At 38.5% G+C, this 20703-nt stretch overlaps 1 protein-coding gene across 2 annotated transcripts in view; it reads right to left on the bottom strand.

Annotated features, from left to right (window-relative positions):
* Window positions 1–20316, bottom strand: part of LOC149086727 (uncharacterized) — a 74350-nt gene extending 54034 nt beyond the window's left edge. For both annotated transcript variants that reach the window (XM_089231082.1, XM_089231083.1), the window contains exon 1: window positions 18542–20316. In XM_089231082.1, coding sequence (XP_089087208.1) covers window positions 18542–19205 — 664 coding nt within the window. In that variant the 5' untranslated portion in view covers window positions 19206–20316. The remainder of the gene's footprint in view (window positions 1–18541) is intronic.
* Between the last annotated feature and the right edge of the window lie 387 nt (window positions 20317–20703).

Here is a 20703-nt window from a genome sequence, read left to right as displayed (position 1 = left end):
AATATGCATAATGCTGTACCATCTATATGGGGCATGTGTTAATGGAACCGTAGGTGTCCAACTTTTCTTGATGTTATGATTTTTTCAACTTATAAATTTTATTATTATTTAAAATTATAGTCCTACTCAACTCTGAACTGTTTATAGTAGGCCTAGTATTTTTCAATAAATAGGCCAACTTATCAAAGGATTCCCTCCTTTTTTTAAAACATTAAGGGAGCTAAGGACCACTTTTGCGCTATAAATGCAAATACAAAGGTCCCAACAGGCTAATTGCCCAGCGAGGTGGCTGAAGAAAGAGGTCCTGAAGAATAAGGATGCCAAATATAACTAAAAGTACAGCAACCCAATATATGAGCAAATACAGTCGATCCCGCTCATAACGTTTCCATTTAGAACGTTTTCTCACTAAGTACCACTTATTCTCCTGGTCCTAACTCTAAGGAGAATTATCATTAATATTTCCCGTTTAAAGCGTTTTCCCGCTTAGAACTTTTTTTTATGACAGTTTTTTGAAAAACGTTGTAAGTGGGATCCACTTGTAATGAGATATATTATTTTACTTGATATTTCCGCGTTTTTCTGAAATGCATCCCGTCATCTCTTACGTCTCCAATCGTCTTTTGAAAATCTCTAACCTAAGTGTTAATTTTTAGTGCTTCACAGAACCCCTGTGCGAATAAAATAAAGGCCACGGCCCTTCTGTGTCACTAAGATGAAGTCCACGGACCACCTGTGCGTATAAAATGAAGTCCAGACCCCCTATGCCATAGTTTCCCAAACTTAATGTTCCATCGTCCCCTTCTTTATAAGTTTTTGTTCTCATTACCCTGAACTCAAGAAAACTCATATTCCTATTAGCCTAATAAACTTATAACTTCTACCCCCCCCCCTACAGGAAGGGGGGGGGGGTAGAAGTTATAAGTTATTGTTATTGCTATTAATTAAGTTATTGTTATAAGTCATTGCCCACATTGGGAAACACTGCCCTGTGCGAATGAAATGAGGTCCTCGGACTCCGTATGCTAATAAAATGAAGTTCATGAACCCCTGCTCGTATAAAATGAAGTTCACGAACCTCTTTCCATAAGAATATTCAGCATGTAGAAATGTGAAAGTAATGCGCTTTAATCGTTTTCTTATCCAAGCTCACGGACCCGCTGAAATCTGTCAGACAAGGCTTGACAAATCCAAAAAAAAAGGTGACAGCAAAATTTCTTAGTCGAGGATATTTGTGTTTTTCAGTAGTTTATCCTGGGAAAGGGGGGGGGGATAATGATTTTTTAGCCTTTCTTGGGCCTTGGTGATCTTTTCAAACCGTTGACGGGAATACTTACATAAATTCAATAAATTTTGCTTTTTCCTCAGATACCAATTTTGTCATCACACGTGAAAAATCTCAGGCACAAAAACCGATTTTATAGTTTCCCCTGGCACCTGGGATTCGACAGGCCCTGCTCTAAGGACCCATGCTCTAGTCTAAATTAATAACTTATAAGTAAGAAAATTTATGCTCACTCCTACTGAACACCTAATACTAAGTTTAAGAATATCATAGCTAGCCAAAACAAAAGTGAACCCTAATTTTATTGGTATCTCACTACCGTATCATGTTGTATGATCACGTAAACATATAATATTCACGAATCAAGGCTACGAAATAACAAGGAAAGGAAAAGAAAAAAGGGCAAATTATATATCTAGTAATTGGCCAAAACTATAATTTACTATACTGACTACGATTTACGTAAATTATTTGTGCATTGAGAAATTCGAAAGATTTTTGAATATTTTCCTACTTTAGACAATTAGGCTACTTTTCTTTTGTTGCTCGAAGACTACTATTATCAGCGGGATAGTTATAATCTTATCCGATTTTGTAGCAATTTTAACTACGTTCATAATGATCATGGAATGACCAGAGAATGATAGGTTTATGTATTTACGGGAAAAGAAAACAATAATAATAGTTTTTTTTCCTATTTCTTTCTGGAATATACACACACAAGAAAACGTAAAATCACATTAACTGCAGACAAGATCATTAGCATGTGCAGTGTGTATGTGTGTGTCTAGAATGTTTTCATCATTTCATTAAGAGGGAGAAGAAATTCCGTCATGACCTATATATGTATTTCCCGAGTTACTCAAAACAAGGTTATTATAATATGTTCTTTACCACTCACTTTATATCTCCCGTAATTGGCTATAAATAATGAATATATCGAAAGCTTTTTAGATAAAACTAGCAATACTCCGGATCCTTGTACGATATACTTATACATGTATCTATACCATCAAAATCGGTCGGTCGTAGCGACATCGAAGATTCCGTGAAATTTCGCCGTTATATCCGTGGTGTCATAACAACCGAGGTTGACATATAAAATATGCGGATGCAATAAAACACAAAGATTTAGTTACTCCACTATGACTGAGGCAAGCGCGGATCCAGGGAGGGGGCGATGGGGGGGGGGGCGAACGCTCCTCCCAAGAGCCTAATAATATGACAGAAATTCGCCTGTAATTTTTCTCTTAAAAGTTGCGATCCTTGACCTAAGCCAGGGCCGTACTTATGATTTTTCATTATTTTTTCGCCCCCACAACTTTAAAATCCGAGAATTTCATATAGCGGTGTTCTTTGCTATCACCTCAAACTGGTGCCCCGATAAATTTTTCCTCCACAGTTGTCCCCCCCCCCCACGTAGTTTCGGCCCTGTGAAAACTAAGGGTGCTCAAAACATTTTAGAGAGCGCGGGTTTTATTGGTGTGAAAACGTGGCGTAGGCCACTTGAGTAATCTGTAAATGTGCCATGGGCTGCTTAAGTGATCTGAAACCGGGCGAGGACGGACCATTTACTAGCAATTCCAACGCGAGTCACTTAACAGATCTTTAAATGTGCCACGCGGGTCACTTAGATCTTTAAATGTGTCGCGAGTACTTCAGTAGTATTGGAACGTGCTGCGGTTCACTCAAGTGATGTGGACACTATGCACTGCGAGTCACTTGAATGATTTGGAAATGTACCGCTCATTCAGTTCATATCAGTTCATTTTTTTTACAAAATCAGGGTTTGGTTTGCGGGCCACCTCAAATGACTCCGAGGGCCACATTTGGCCCGGGGACCATGGGTTGAGCATGTCTGATCTCTAAGCTAATGTTCATATTGACTTTAATTTTTTAACGCATATATTTTCTTAATTCATTTAAAAAATAAACATAAATTTCCACCTAAAATCTGAACATCAATTTTCTGCACTACAAAAAAAAAATAATAATAATAATAAATAATAATAATCTCGTTTATTATAAAACTGCGAATTTTTTCCCCTCAAAATTTCTTTCACGCAACTTTTCCACGCGGTATCAAATTCCAAAGGGAAATAATAATAAAACATTAAAGAAACGGACGCGCATTGAAATCAAACGATATGATAATAATAACACGCATAAAAAAAAACCAAAAAAAAAACCATTGCAATGATATAAGAAAAGACGTAAAAAAAAGGAAGAAAAAAAGAGAAGAAAAGTGATCGTCCCAGTGAAGATTTTTCTCAAGAACGGGGAAAAAGAAGGTAAAAAGATCTACACACACACACACACACAGAGCCAGCCAGCAAGGGGGGCCCCTTGACAGGCAGATTTGATGAATTGGAAGCTCGGCGCTGTCACTTGTTCGCCTAAATAAAGGCGGGCATACGGAGAAAGAGATTGTAGACAGCGAATAATTTATGCTCCGATCCGCTCTCCTCCTCCTCCCTCTTCTCGTTGTACCTCCCCATTCCCTTCGTCCACGTTTAACGCGGGACACGTGCCCCATCCGACAACAACAAAAAATGCATATTAAAATGCTGTAAACGTCAATGAGGATGATGAAGGCGGAAAAGGGAGATCCTATTAATAATAATATAATATGTATATATATATAAAGTTTTACCTACTCTTTCACTTTGTTTTGTTTGTTTTTCAATCGTACGGAGGAATTTTTATTCGGACATTGTCCAGTTAAAAAAACTAATTTATTAATTATTAAAAAAATAATTTAATGTCTGTGAATGAATTTTTTTTTTGCATGTGTTGAATTTAATGCGTAAATCTATTTAATTTTTTGTTTAGTCTGATTTTTTTTCAAGCTAAACTTTCAATTTCTTTTCATTATCATTTTTTCTAACTTATTGATTGATTTGAATCAGTGTTTATCAAAGTGGGAAATGTCGCCCTCTAGGTGCGATGGAATAGGCCGTGGGTAGCAATTGAAGTCATGGGTTTATAGGGTCCTGTGGGTTGGCTTGTGTTGGGAGAGGGCGATGGGAGAAAAAATTCTATCGATTAATGAACTAAAAACCACAGATTATTTTTTAACTTTAATTATTAATTAATAATTATTAAGTAATAATATATATATATATATATATATATATATATATATATATATATATATTATTAAGTAATAAAATATATGTTGTTACGTTATATCTTATGGAATTTTATTATAATGCCCATAATGTCGCAATACGGCTCTCTGCGAATGAAAGTTCCATTCACCAAAGACCGACTCCATGTCAGGAGAAGCATTCGCGTAATCACTGATCAGATACTCACGATAGCGTTTTTCATTTCTGAAATATCTCAGAGCCCCCTCACCTAATTATAGAATCACTTATGGATTTCGAATTTTTTTTGGCAATATTTTTTTTTCTTGAACCAAGTATATTGTAAATAAATTATGACCATAAGAAATATTATATAATTTGCCGCTTTAAAAATTATAATTATCAAAAAACCTTATCAGAAAATGAAATTTCTTCTTTTTTTTACAAAGCGTTTTTGTTTTCGCTGGGAAAACTTGATTGTTTCTAACTAGTATTAGTCAATAATTAACGTTGAAAAAAAAAATTACTCGGATTAGTGCATGGTAATAGCAGTGATTTCCACGAGAGATTGGGGGATTTTCTCAGTTGATTTTTAACTAAGATTAACGAAACATGATTCGTAGTTCTATGAAGATTTTCATCTTTTGTTTTTTATATTGCCAATGTCAGCAGCGTACATGAAATTCCAAAGCATTCACCTTCTTAATGTTAAAGAAAAAAAACCCAATGTTTTTTTTTATTGGGAATGAAGTAAACACGGAGTTTAACCAATTTCATGTTCCTCTTCTTTTCTCGACTCTTTCTTCTTATCTTTATATCCTTCGAAGAAGACAGATTTCAAAAAAGAAAAGAAAGAAAAGTCTCATCCTTGAGAGCTTTTGCTGCAGTTTTACGCACGTGATCGAGTTTTAAAACGAACCGTCTTCAGGTATATTATTATTATTATTACTAACTTTCAAAGTCTACACAGGTGTTCTACTACTACGAGACTTTAATTTATTTATCTTGTAAACGTATACGTTTGACCCGCTGTTCAAAAGCATTTTTAGACTTGCGGCGATATCAGGATCGTTTGTAGCATAGCAATAAAACTGCCTAAAACGATTTTAAATTGCATAAGTAGGTTTTTGATCGCGAAGATAGCTTCACCAGACGCTGTCATTAATATTGAAAAACTCACTACACACAGACACGTAAAAAGGCTATTTTATAGTTATACGAGTGCTTTTTAAACATGTGCATGTTTATATAATAGCTGTTTTGCCGACTCTTCAGCTCACGTTATGTAATGATGTATCATGCGTACAGTAGGCCTACTCAAGCTTCGAACAATTATCCTCCACGTACTTTTTAATCGGATTTACTTATCTGATGATTCATTTTGTTGATGCAACATAAGTTCGTTTATGTTTCGTACAATTCAATCGGGGGCATCGGCATGGCCCCTTACAAGGGGTGGGTTGACAAGGCTCCAGCCCTGGGGCCCCCGGGATGATTTTCATCATTTTTTTGTTTTTTTCACGCTATAAATTCATCATAAAGAGGCCCGTGAAAGTCTGGTCTGGGGCCCATAAAACATCCCAGTCTAGGGGGGGGGGCTGCTTCAGGATGGTGGGGGGGGCATGGGCATCGGAGCCAGAGATGCTTGAGCTACCATAGTATTTTTAACACGGGTGAGAACTCCTAATATTTTATTCAGACATCAAAATCTCTTACATGGGACCTAATTGAGCACTCACATGTTTAAAGTGGTTCCTATGCCCCTGAATTCAATATTGGGGGGGGGGGGGCGCAGCTAGATGCTTGGTCAGCCGGGGCAAGTACGCATTTTGTGCCCCCTAGTAATGCTGAAAGGGGGGGGGGTTAAAGGGTGCGCTTGGGCACCAAATCCACCTGCCCCCCCCCCAAGTTGCGGCCCCGATTGGAAGTGGTTTTTTTGTCGAATATTTATTTATACTTTCAGTGTAGCGGCTCTTTACCAGGAGTGCACGGACCCATTGAGGGGTCTTTGGTGAGGTCTCAGAGGGTCAATGAGCTTGGAAGAGAAAACAACTTACTGTTTTTAAATTATTATGAGCTGGATATTAGGGACATTATTCTGTAAAGAGATCCGTGGCTTTCCTTTTATTGGTACAAAAGGTCTATGAAACACAAAAAAGATTAAGAGCTCTTGCTCTTTAGAGTCAAGTCCGAGTTTTAGAACTTATGATTTTATAAGCCAGAGTTGTCAGTTGAACGATCTTCTACTGCTAGGAGTGCCGTCTTAACGCATGGACCCCCACCCGGGTTCGGTCTGGGGCCCTCAAGTGCAATGGGCTCATGATAGTAAGAACTACTAACGATTTTCAAGGGTAAGTATGTGAATTGGTATTCAGGTTTGGATACCTCAAAAAATCACTTGGTCCTTGGGAGGTGCTAGGATGCTTTTGAGAAGCCCTGATTGATGATTGCCATATACCAATAGTTTTTCAGAGGGTGCTCCACAAGAAGAGCACCTCGGAATGAGTTTTAAACAAAGCAAAAGTTATAGTGTAAATATGGTAAAAGCACAGGGTTATCCGAAAAAAAAACTTTTGAAAAATAATTTCACTCCTTCTCCCAAAATTTTAAGCCGCAGGTTTCGAAAGACAGGAACATTCTTTTAATTTTTTTAATAAAAAACAGAAATAAGTATCGGAAAAAAAATTACCAACACAAAATTCGAAGGAGTTTTTTCACTCTCAACGAAATTTGACGGAGTAAAATTGAATTTTAAGGTGTAAAATATTCATCAATCACGCTTCTAAATGCGTATTGGTGAATGCTGGGTGAGCAGCTACCACGCAGGGGGTATTTTTGGTTCCTTCGGAGTGTGACCAACGGGGTCCCTCAGGTAGGCCTATATACTAATTGAAAAACATTCGTATAGATCAGTGTGGGTAATATCGCCCCCTGGTGGGTGATCCGGGGGGGGGGGAGCGATAGAAACTACTGGTTTAACATAGGATCTTATGGGTTCGCTTGAGTAGGAGGGCGATGAGAGAAAAAAAAATTCTGAAGAAGGGGGCGATGGGGGAACAAAAAGTTTGGGAAACTATGACATAGACCAGCGGTTCTCAACTTTTTGTTCTTAATTTGAAAAATAGAACATTTTTTTCCCTCATCACCCCCAACTCGAGTGACCCTATAGGAGCCTATGTTATACCGTAGCTTCTCTATCAACCCCCCCCCCCCCGCCCGGACCATTCCATCTCCCAACGAGGGCGATATTACCCACTTTGGAAAACACTGGCATAGACTGCACATGAGATACGAAAAAGGTTGAAGACCGTGTATATAGCCATAGTGTTCTCTGTATATTCTCCATCTATATTCAAATTTTTCATGTTCGTGGCGTCCTTGCCTGATTTTATGGAGGCAGCCTGACTTCGAGGCATCCGAAATTGCGACGCAGTGGATGGAAATGAAAGCCGGATTTTCAGTACCCCCCTAACTGGTCTGAAGGCACATCATTTGGGAATCACTGCCCTGTTGGAACGATGAACATCGACGTGTTGCTTACATCTAATGTAAGCCTAGAGATGTTACCACTCTTTATTTTATTAAATCGATTGAAATTCGATCGATTAAAAGCTTCGGCTTAAACTGTACATGCTCAACCTACGGCCTGCGGGTCAATTGTGACCATCGGAATAATCTTATATGGCGTGAGAACTAAAACCCTAATTTGTAAAAAAATGAAACAGCTGATCTTGAAGTGTGCCGCGGGTCACGCAAGAGATCTATTAATGTGCAGCAGGCCACTTGAGTGATCTGGAAATGTTGCGCATTCCCGTGATGCAGTTCCACCTTCATTTATGTGGCCGAAAACCACTTGAGTGACCCTCTGCACAGTTCCAGATCATTTAAGTAAACCGCGGCATCGACGCGGCAAAATTCTAGAGCACTTCAGCTACCCGTGACCCTTAGTTCTAGATCACTTAAGTGACCCGCAGTATATTTAAGGATTACTCAAGCGGCCCGCGGCACATTTACAAATCACTTTCTAGATAATTTAAACATTTTGAAACCAATGAAGTGGCCCGCAATGTCCTAAAGGTTAAACACCCTTGGCTCAAACCGTTTAATCACTAAACGAATATAATTAAAAGTCATAAATGCAATTAATGTTACTGGAACGTCATTTTGACTTACATCATAGTTTCCCAAACTTTTAGTTCCATCACCTCCTTCTTCAGACATTTTTTTCTCTCATCACCCCCAACTCAAACCAATCCATAGGATCCTGTGTTATACCCTTACTTTCTGCCGCCCCCTCAGACCATTCCATCGCTCTCAGGGCTCGATATTGCCTACACTTCGGGAAACACTGTTCTACATCGATAACAGATAGAGAAAAGCAGTGCTAGCTTAGCACCAACGTATGTGTGCGCGCAGCACAAGCGCGTGTGTCGTATCTGTTTCTTTGCTGAGCAAGTGGCAAATTATTTCCTAAATTGGATCTTTTCGCAATCTCGAATTGCACGCTGCAACCAAATCATGAAACCCAGATTAAACGCGTGACGACGGTCATCAATAATCTTCAATGCACATTCTCTTCTCTTATCCGATGTCTGTCTCTTCTCGTCGACGGTAGTCTCGAGTTATAGTCGCGGCATTCTGGGGGTGAGCGGGGGTGGGGTGGGGGAAGGGCAACAGTAATAGAAAAGGTATAAAAGGGATGGATGATGCGAGGGGGAAAAAGACGGACAAGAGTCCGCTGAGCTGCAAAATCTGGACTTGCAACGATGAGCCGGTATAATTTGTCAATTGTCTCGCGGCATTTGATTCCGCTCTTCAGCGTAAATAAGTTACAGCAGCGGTTTCGGCGAATTTCAAGGCAATCATTGCTGCTGAAGATGGAGTGACTGAACCACACTTGGCTTAACAGTGAAGAGATGATTTTCAGAGTACGTACTACATAAGAACAAGAGCTGCGTAACTTGGCGTCTCACCCCCCCCCCTGTCTCTCTCTCTTTCTTTCTTGTATATTTGAGGAACCAAGTTACCGTTTTGCTCTATCTTTCTTGAAGTACCTCTGAGGTTCTCTCGAGTATGCGTAGGAGGGGTGACGAAAGTTTGTATCTTTCAAGACTACCCAACCGCATCATCATCACCACCACCACCATCATGCGCTTTTCGAGGTTGAGCGGCGAGTGACAAAATGCGTGAACGAATTTCGGTGAAAGGAAAAGCTACGACTTGGAAATCGAAACTGAACGACTGAATTACTCTCAACAAACGTTTCCAAGTCGAACTTGGAACGCTCGTCGCTCTGCATCCTCCACTCCATCTGATAAAGAGTCAACTAGTCTTCAGATTTGATTCACCGCATTCATCAGCGGGTCATCGAGTTAGCGGAAATTTCCGTTAACTGTTTTATCATTAACTATCTCGATGTTAGTTAAAGCTTCTGATTTCATCTGTCTAATAATAGAAGGAATAATTATTCGATCAGTTAATCAAATTTGGCACTCAAAATTTACTATGTGTGACCACTGAATTGGAGTCTGATTCAAGGTCGACTGATATCATGGGAGCCGGGCAAAGGATTTTCAGAAGCCCCCATCCTCAACCTGGCCGGAATTATCAGCCTTGTTGTTTCGTAGGCGGGAGCAGAGAAGGACGATCGCCCCTTCCCTCTCGTTCCCTAAAATGATTGTACTGTATTATGGAGGCACGTGAATAAGCATAGGAGGTGGAGAAGGAGTGGTTCATTGCATCGTATATTCAGTAATTATTGGGGGGGGGGGGAATCAAACAGCCTCATTTCCCATTTTCCGGTGCCTATGCTCATGGCCAGTTTGCATAGTTTAACGAGACAATTAAGGAGGACCTTGAATGTTTTTGAATGACCTTCATGAGGATCTTCAGTGTACCTGAGGTGTCTGTGATGTGTCCGAATACTCTCACACATTAAGAAGACACTGGTCTGAGGATAATCTACCAACATGAAAGGGAATTATTATGTCGAGGAAAATTTGCAAGAAATATTATTTACCATTTGTTTTAGGAAAAAGAAAATTGGTTTCCTCCCCCCCGCCCCCCTAAAAAACATTTCTGGTGCCTAGATTGCTTTGCTTTTGCTACTCGTGAAATCCAGTTTGGGGGGGGGGGAGAGGGGAATTAATTGGAACACCTGAGCGATTTCCAGTCAACTTGACCCGGGGCAGTTCATGTGAAACAGGTGGTTCTTAAGCTTTTGTGGAATCACACACATCCACAGACTCTTTAGTCTAATTTGAAGTCCACGGACCCACTTATGTCGATTAGATGAAGTTCGCAGAACTCCTGTGTCCAGGGCCGTCTTAAGAGCATCACGGGCCCCTGGGCCAAGTGATTTTTTTGAGGCCCTATCTGGCAAATTCTCGAAAAATTCAACCACTTCTCATTTTTCTGAGGCCCTATTCTCTTGAGGACCCCGGGCCGTGGTGGGCCCATGCGTTAAGACGGCACTGCCTGTTTCAATTAGATGAAGTCCACGAACCCCAATAGAATGAATGCCACGTGAACCCGCTTTACAAATTAACACTCAGTATATAGCAATGTGAATACGAGTTAATTGTTTTCTCATCCAAGTTCATGAACTGGAACCCCCTGAAATCTCTCCAAGCACAGCTGGTGAAAATCCCCTGATGCAGAAGGAGGCAAGGTTCTTTCACTTCAATGATCTGGTACTCAAGAATACCGAGATTTCATATATGATAAAATAAGCATAGTCCTCTGCTGACTATCGTCTTGAAAGTAGTTCTCTCGCCTCTTCAATTACGCACTGTCATGATTAACCCCTGATCCCTCAGAATGCAGAAGGTGCATCATTCGTCGGAAGGTGCATCATTGAAATATCGGAAACAAAAAATAGATAACAAACTCCACACACTTCCATTTCCATACATTCTGTTTCAGTGGGTCATCCACTCTCATTGCGATAACTTTAGTTTGGTAGATTCTGTTTGTGCTCTGAAAATGCTCTCAACTAAACTTCACATAAATCAGAACAATTGTTTCGTTCTATCCTTGTCAGAAAATCGAATTTTCTGTCTTATCTAGGGATTTGTTGAATAACTTTTGGCCGATTTTCAATGAGAATCCACCGTATCTAGAAAGTGAAAATTTGAACACAGTGAGACCTCGGCTAACGAACGTTTCGGCTTACAAATTTTTCTGCCTACGATGATTTTTTTCGTGATTTTTCTGCCTTGGCTAACGAAAGCTTTCGTTGATAAAGATGAATGCGCCAACATTAAACAAACAACCGGGTCATGAACTGTATTTCAGCCACAATCATTATCAGAATTGCTCTCACATGAGTCCAATTAACTCATGTCCGCCTCGGAATCCTCTTGCAGATGTCCCTACACTTCACTTTCTGAATGTTTGAATCATTTCATGTAAAATGAAAGATTCAACTGAATCTCGAAAATGTATTGAAATAGAAAGGAGCAGCATGCTTTCTTTGAGTACAAGACTCCGAGCATCAAACCGAACAGTCTGGACATTCTAGGGGCTTTTCTTTTCTATCTGCATGTATCAAACACAGAAATAAGCTGACCAAATCACAAATATTTGGGAGCACCTACGAACTAGACTGGGTCGTGCCAACACCTGCATGAGTAGACTAAAGCTGATGTTTGTGTTGACACAATGTAAAACAAAAATATAACTTCAGTATCTCATTTTCCTGTAAGTTCTCGTTCATCCAATTTTGAAGCTGTTCAGCTAAGCATTCAGACAGTTTTTGTCTTTTTTCTAGCGTTCCTCGGTGTTTAAAAAAAAAAACCCAACAAAAAACTGATCTTCAAATTTCGGGCAGAAGCTAGAACGAATCAAAAATTTTTTCATAGAAACCCATGGGAAATCCCGTTTCGGCTTACGAAGATTTCGGCTAACGAACGTGATTCCGGAGCGGATCATCTTCGTTAGCCGATGTACGACTGTAGCCCTACTTGAAAATTTTCAAATATTTTGCGTGGAATGAGCCTTCAAGTACCCCCCCCCCCCCATCTCGGGTGCAAATCTCACGCAGGACTTCAAGCGAGTCTCGTTCACGCACTAAACCCCTATTTTATTCTTTTCAATGGAAACGCCACGTGTAACATAACCCAATCATTCCGGCTAATGATATCCACACACCAACCTCCTCTGCACAGTTGCCCTCTCCCCAATTAAACTAATGTCCTTCGGTAGATAAGACCTCCAAAACCAAACCGCAAATTACAGCTGCGACTTTGTGTTGATCAAGGATAGATCTTTGTATGCGCGTAAAATTACACCACACTACTCCGGAACCACCTCATGCCGTAAGCTAATATATAATATATGTCGTTGAAATGGCTTGGCCGTCGAAACGTTTTTTTTTTAAAATTTAGATGTGTCCCGATAAATAAACGTATTCAATATTAATTTCTGGCGATTTTTCTTTTAAAGTTTTATAGAACGGCTAAAAAAAGTCTATTTCTATCCGTTCAATATGGGCTTGAGGTTTGATCAAGGGCTGAATGCGTTTCGTTATACTTCTTGAAAATATCGGGAAACGAACCCGTCTCTTGCATCGATTTGTGAATTTCGTACTTTAATTACATAACTAGTTTTTTTTTTCATTCTCGGTAGGTCCAGACTTGAGCTGGTGCAAAGGCTGCAGCTTCACCGGGCCTTAAAAAAAAGACTTCAAAATTTCATCGAAATTCATTGACTATGTATATGGTACTGAAAAACTTCAACTTATATAAACGAAGTCCTGATTTCCATTTTCATCAATAAGCAGATGTGGCATATCGAAAACACAAGTCATATCTTATTAAAAATCAAACATAGAGACAGACAGACAAGCAGGACATTTCAATGCCCCCATCCTGGATTTTCAGCACATCAAGCTACAATGACTTTATATGGGAAAAAGAAAATTATAGAGCATCTCCACATCACGCAATAGAATTGAATGTGCAATTTTTTTTCATTTACCTATAGTGCAAAAAAGAAAAATATGTAAGGATTTTTGGTAGGTTGGTATATATAGGCCACACGCGCCGCACCAACACTTGAGGGCAGCAAAATATTTAAGAACAACCGTAATTCTAGGCTATTGTACTATCTTATACGGTCATTTTCTCCTTGGCCATTTTCCTGAACCGAAGGATCTATTTGACTTTTTTCTTTTGCTACAAATTTGTTAACAATTACTAACAAATTTGCATTGTTAACAATTTATGCTACAACAATTTCAATTTAGGATAATATTTCTCAAAGTGTGCGTGGTGGCTCCTAGGGCTCCAAAACAGCAACGTTTGTCGAGGGCGTCGCGTTGAGTCGTTCATATTGATGTGTGCCTACTCAACGACATAAAGTGGCTCTTTTTGGGGCTATTCTCAGGAGCCGCGAATAAACAATGACTATAGAAAGGGAGTCGCGGTTGGCAAAAGTTTGAGAAACATTGGGTTTAGGACAGTTGTTCTCAAAGTTTAGTCACCCGTGGCTCCCTCGCCCGATTCATGGTCATGTGAGGCTCCCCAGAATATGAAAGAACCAGTTAAAAAAAAAAACTGGCACACAAATCAAAATCTTCAGCTCGCCATCACCCCCCCCCCCTCCTCCACATACCAAGGTTGGCGATGCCCCTAAGAGCTGCGATGTGTACACTTTACGATGTGTACGGCTGAATAAGGCATTTCTATATGGAAGATTTTTGAACAATTGGGGAAGACCATGCGTTTACCGAATTTACGGCAGAAAACAATTCACGGCTGTTTCAAGTAGCGTGTAGAGTTACGTTTAATAACCTAGGCATGTTCGATGCCTAAAATATTTTTGCGATCCGAATCGCTCGAATAAAAAGAGTCACTCAGTGTAGCTCTACATATATATAATGCAAATACTGTAATACAAGTTCTGATAGAGTGATAGAGTTCTGATAAGCATCTCATCCAGATATTTCTTTCCATAAAAATCCTATCCTTATTTTGAGAAGAGAAAACATTTCTAAATATTCTTTCAGATGATGGTTCGAGAGAAACCGATGAAACCACATCGACCGAAAGTACATAATTTATCGATTCGCGATTACGTGGTATCAACTCGCTCATCAGATAAATGGAGTCTGCCGATCACTGAGTTGATTAATGAATTTTTTTAACCAATGAAAAAGGAAAGAATTAGGTGTGTAGAATTATATTATTTTGTAGTAATTTCGGAAAAGTCAATCCCATGTTCAGTCATATTAATAATACAGTAAAACCTCTCTTAACGGACACCCCCTCAGATGCGGTCACTCTTTGTTTTACGGCCAAATAATAATTTTCCCACACATAATAAAAGTATGGATTTCAAACTCTTGATTAACGGTCGTTCCTCTTATACGAACGAATTTTTTTGAACCTCCGGTGACCGGAAATGAGAAGTTATACTGTATATCACTCAGTCTCTCGGTATAGTTGTAATGCAGTTTCAATGCCTACAATACGTAGAATAGTTTTTCTCTTTTTTTCAATGAACACTGACAACAGATAATATTCAAGCGTAATATATTCTAAACTATAGCATATCCCCCCCCCAATGTTTGACTGTATTTATTAACAAATATTTTTAATTTTTTTTCGCTCATTGTTTTCGTACGTAAAAAAATTGGGTTTTTATGGTTATCAATCAACATTTACTATCACTAAATATTCATCAATCGCTGCAACTTATAATTTTGGAGAAAGGATAATGTTGTTTTTAATTTCGCTAATTTTTTCTCATATGAAAATGTAAATCTTAAATTCGGGCCGTGTTAAAATTGATGGTCGAGTCCGTATCAAAATAAATATTTTTCCTCTCATGAATGATAACAGTATAATTTTTTTTAGCAATTAATTATCTCTCTCCTCTCTCTTTGGTAAATTTTTGTAGAATTCAAAACAACGAGTTATACCAGCGGTTCTCAATCGGTGCTTCGTGTGCACTCTTCAGGGGCTCCGCGGCCACTCGAGGAAAATAATTTAAAAAAAACAGTTAATTTGAAAAAGATAATTATAATTACTTTTAAATAATAAAAATAAATCAGTAACTTTGATGAATAAGTAAAAAATAGTCCTACGGGGGCTCCGCCATAGAAATTATATGCCAAAAAGGGATCCGTGAGTCAAAAAAGGTTGAGAACCACTGAGTTATACTATCTCGATAGTGAGAGTACCAACATTTCTTCTCAGTTTATCTTATTCCACAGCCAATTTTAAAAAATATATATATTTTTAAAAGAAAATCGAAAAAAAACTAAAAAATTGAAAGTATGTGTGTATTTATATTCTTGTGCTTTTCTTATTTCTTCAGTGTTATTTCAATTTCTAAAGTTACTTCCAATTTTTTAAATAATGTAATAATTTCCAAAATTTTCAAATTACGTAGTAAATTTTCCAATTATATTTTAATCATCTTATTCTATACCATACTTGTAATTATGCAACAATTTAAAACAACGAGTTGAATATAACGAATATTCAAAGAAAATAAGAAATGACATATTTTTGCCCCTTTGGTGGAGATTTTCTTTTTTCCAAATATTCATATATTGAAATATGTAACAATAAATACCAAATAGTTATGTATGATAAAAATATCGTTTAAAGAGAACAGTATAAGTCTTTGTTCGTGGTGTTATTACGTTATCTCAACTTTTTGTAATCTATTGATTCCCAAAGGGTGTACCTAGGAACCCGCGAATGTCCGGAATAAAATTACATATATCGAAAATAATAATAAAACTTTCATTCCCGAACGTTGTGGTCACAGTACTTCGGGGTGCTTCGGAAGTGTCTCGAGATCAAGCGGGGGGTTGCCGCGAATATAAAAAAGTCTGGGAATCCCTGTTGTAATCGTTCCTCCTTTTTTTTGATCTAAATAAATGAAACCCACTTCGTCTTTATTCTTTGCGAAACTTACGAATGGTTCGCGTGCGAAAATAAGATTACGACTGTCTGCCTTTTATTAATGAATGAGAAGGAGAAATAAAAAAGAAAGAAAAATCTAATTATAATTACTAATAGAGATACAGATTTGATAAAATGATAAGAAAACAAATGGTTTTTCGCCCTTTTTTTTCTTTTATGACGGTCTATATCCGTCGTGTATACATATGTATGCTCGTTCATATGAAGTGTTGCGGCTATGATTGATAAGACGAAAGGAGAAGAGTAAATCTTTCGTTGTTTATTAGACGAATTTTGATAAATTATTACATTTCTTTTTTTGTAAGTATATTATTATTATTCTTTCTTTTTTTCTTTTTTTGGGATATATGTATTTATTACAAAACAATGATGATTGGCCAAAGTTACTTTTATGACTTTCTAATTCATTAAAACAATGGAATTTCTGACTTCTGGTTTATAAGAAGTTATCGAATCGTTAGGAAGCCGTTTTCCACTATATTCGGTCGCGTGTAATAATAATCTATGTAATAAAAAAATACGTATTAAAATGTAAAAGGCAGAAATTGAACTGAAAATATTTTGGATCGATTCATGTGAAAAAGTTCTAATACCTCAGAAAACTAAACTTTAATTGCAAATAAGTTTTTAGGACATAAATTTAAAATAAATTTTACGTCATTAGTTTTATCTTAAATGATGAAAAATTCTTTAAAAAAAATCCATATATATATTTTTTAATCTTCCATACAAAAATTTCTAGGAGCTTGTTTGTAGAAATTTAACATTAATATAGTAAAATTTATCCAAAGAATCTATAGCAAAAAAAAAAGCAAAAGTGAAGGTTGCTAGGGTTTCTTAAATTAATTAAAAATTCATAACTTATAGATATAGTTAATTATATTTTTTTGCCAGTAATGTAGTTTGAAATATTTTTCCATAATGAATATACAAGATTTTTACACGTCTATCATAATAATTTCAAACTTCAATTTTTTTTCAACTTTTATATTGTAAAAAAAAATATTTTACAGCGTATTTGGAGGAAACTTGTAAAATATTATTTGACAATTTTGAAATATAATCTTAAGACGAATTCGTTGGGAAAATGTTGATATTAGTTAAAAATCTCATCATGGAAATACGTCCATGTTTATAAAACTAACTCCGTTAACTTACTATGTACTGTAGATGAAATTTATTTACTTTATTACTTAAAATTATTTAGTTTAAATACTGATAATTTCTTTCAACATATATAACTTTTAATGCTGGTGTTTGAAGCTTATCAGGAATTTCCGTTGAGTGAATTCGAATCGTAAAAATTAACGTGAATTCTTTTCTTAAATTTCTAATTACGTCCAACTCTTTTCATCTTTTTAATTTATCGGGATACATGTCAATCGGCGATGAGTAAAAGAGATAGACACGAAGTAAAATAATGAGTAGAAAAAAAAAAATAGAGAACATACATCTCACGGAAATCTTTTTTGAATCTCGTACATTTCCATTAGAAACATTAAGAAGCATGTTCAGAGCTGATTGTTTCGAAGAGTTAATGATCCGACGGAATTGAAGGCCTTTTTCCTATCGATGAAATAGATTCTCGTTCTTACTGCTCCTTCCCGCCGAATCCTTGTCCGTTTTCTAATGGGAAGGGATTTCTATGCCGTGATATGACTTGAGAATTTATCAATTGCGAATTGATTATGGGATCGTCATCGATCTTGAATAAAAGTTCTGATATTTCTCATAGACATGAATTATTCTCATGTAATAATTGAAGAAACATATCATTGCTCTTAATTATATTATGAAAACCATTTCACGGTGATGAAAGACAAAAGTACCAGATCTTGATTTACGATTAGTATTGAAATCGATTCGTCTCGTGGTCAGATAACAAATGAATTTCCAATAATATTGACTTATACTTGCTTGAACTATGCCGAAATATTTAAATATTGCTACGCAATAAATATATGTGAGAAATTATTTTTTGAGTGCTGCAGAGAGCAGGTTTTTGTGTTTTGAGATAAATGTTATCATTTAGAAAAAGATTTTCTACACGTAAAAATTGGGAAAATATGCAATACGAGACATATCTAGAAAAAATTGTGCTATTAAAGAAGACAAGAAATTTAATTGAAAGCAGCATTTATTGCCTAATATCCTAAAATTTGTGTAGTTGAAAAAAAGCAAACAAGGAGAAAAATATAAAATAAAAGTTCGTGTTTTTTGGCACTTACTTTGACCAACGTGTACCTTTCTCATCCATGGATAAATCTGTGGTGGGTTGTTAGTGTAATTGGGTTTCTGTTGCCCCTGCTGCGGCGAAGTCGAATCTTGCGTTGGTTGTGGTGCTGCCTGGGCCTGCTGAGGACTGGCCTGCTGCTGCTGCTGCTGCTGTGCTTGCGACTGGGTGCTCGGGTTCGGTGCCTGCTGTGCCGATGGCTGAGACGATGAGGAATGGTGTTGAACCGTCGCCGGTGGTTGCTGAGAGCTCTGCCTAGGTGATACGACAGGTGATGTCCTCGACTCTGGACTACTTGCCGGCGGTGGGGGATGGGACGCGTTCGTGCTAAGGTCTTGTGGGGATGCCGTGCTGGGTTCCGCGTACTTGCAGCTGGGAACCGGCGTCACCGACGGTGTCGGCGTCCGCGGGCTCTGACTCGCATTCGGGTGCGTCAGCCTCTGGCTGCAGCTGTTGAAGTGGTGGTCACCGCCACCGTTCTGGAGGTGCGGTATGCTGTGCTGCGGGTAAGGGCCGTACTGTTGCACCGGGGAGCCCGGTCCGCTGTAACAACCACCGTAGGTCTGAACCTGAGGCGTGTAATAGTCCTGGCTCGAGGAATCTCCTCCCCTCTGTCCGTAGCAAGACGTCAGGGAATTGACGAACTGGTATGAACTCATGTTTGGATACACGATTGGAACTCTGGCAGTCGGAACGACAATTTAAATTTAACGAGTTTTTCTATTTTCTTAGACTTGACAAATCACAGCACTGATATCGGACTAGATTGATTTAAATAAACAAAACAAAACTCACTGTAAAAGTTATCGTTGTCAAATTGTATTTAGTCCTTGACAGATTCCCCAGAATTCCTTTTGAAATGACAATTTCTATATTAACGTGTGATGATCGTTACGTCCTACATCAGATTAAATATTTTTTTTCAAGTCACTTCAATTTCTTATCGATGCAAATTCTCTAATGTCCCACTTTTAAAATAGAAATGAACGCATTAACGGTGTTTGAAGGACATGCAGCACTTCAAAAAAAACCACTTTTGCAAATGATGTTTACTTTTCAAGTGTGAGGAGAAGTCCAGCGCACATGCCACAGCAACACACACACACACAGCAAGCAGCCACTTGAGCTGACCGGCTTCAGTCCCTTCAATAAAAGGAAGTCTCCGTCAGAAAAATGAAAAAGTCTTTCCCATAAAAGTTCATCAGGCCATAAAAATTAATAGGTAAAAAGTTTTATCGCACCGGATTCCGCCAGAAATGACAAGCAGCGAAACTTTTCAGGACATTTTGTTCCAGAACAAGGAGAAGAGAGGTAAAAGGGACATCAAAACATCGAGAGTGAGAGAGAAGATTCCGTGCTCTGAGTTAGTATGTGTGAGACTGAGAGAGAGAGATCCTGGACTCAGGCTTGCATCAGGGATGCATCTTCACTGCTCGGTGTCAGAGGCCGAACTGGCTTGCTCCGTCGACGAAGTCCTGATGTAGACTGCCGATGGTTGGTTAGAGGGGGTGAGTTGCGTGCGTGCGATCGGCTTTTGCTCGTTATGAAGCCGACCAAACAGCTCTCGCTCGTTCTTTTTCCAAGACTGTGAGAAGAGAGTGTATGCGTGTGTGTGTGTGTAGTGTATGCACACACCACTGCTCACTCGGGAAAGCGCGCACCGCGACTGCTTCGCCAGAGGTACCTCTCCTGACTGACAACAACCGGGCTGGAGTCGCTGCTTTTGATGGAACGTGTGCCCCTAGCACCAAGTTTTCCTTTACACCCTGCTTTAGTGATGCCCGTTCTCTTTCTAGAGGCACACACACATACACACACACACAAGGCTTTTCCTTTGCACAACTCCCTCCTTCTCAAACCTTTTCCTTCTCTGCTTCTTCTTCTGTGAAGGCTTTTCTTCTCTGGGGCTTTTTGATCGATAAGCTCTCGGCGAATAGACGCGTTCGAAAACGGGCGACCACATTATAATTTCTTGCCCCTGAACTTCGATTAATATCTGTCAGAGTTGAACTTTTTCTTTCTCTGTGTGGTGCTTCTTGTTACTCTTTCTTTCTTTTACTTTCCACATTTCTCCTTTTCTTTTTTGGAGGAGGGGGGAGTGGGGTGCTGACGGGAGGAGGGGGGGAGTTTGGAATACTTACAAGAACTCCATCATTC

Source organism: Pholcus phalangioides, unplaced genomic scaffold, assembly GCF_987345545.1.
Source record: "Pholcus phalangioides strain wild (caught in Gottingen) unplaced genomic scaffold, Ppha-v1.0 ptg000004l_1, whole genome shotgun sequence".
NCBI classification, from domain to species: domain Eukaryota; kingdom Metazoa; phylum Arthropoda; class Arachnida; order Araneae; family Pholcidae; genus Pholcus; species Pholcus phalangioides.
Note: the sequence above shows the minus strand (reverse complement) of the source record. Positions and strands in the feature narration are given on the sequence as shown.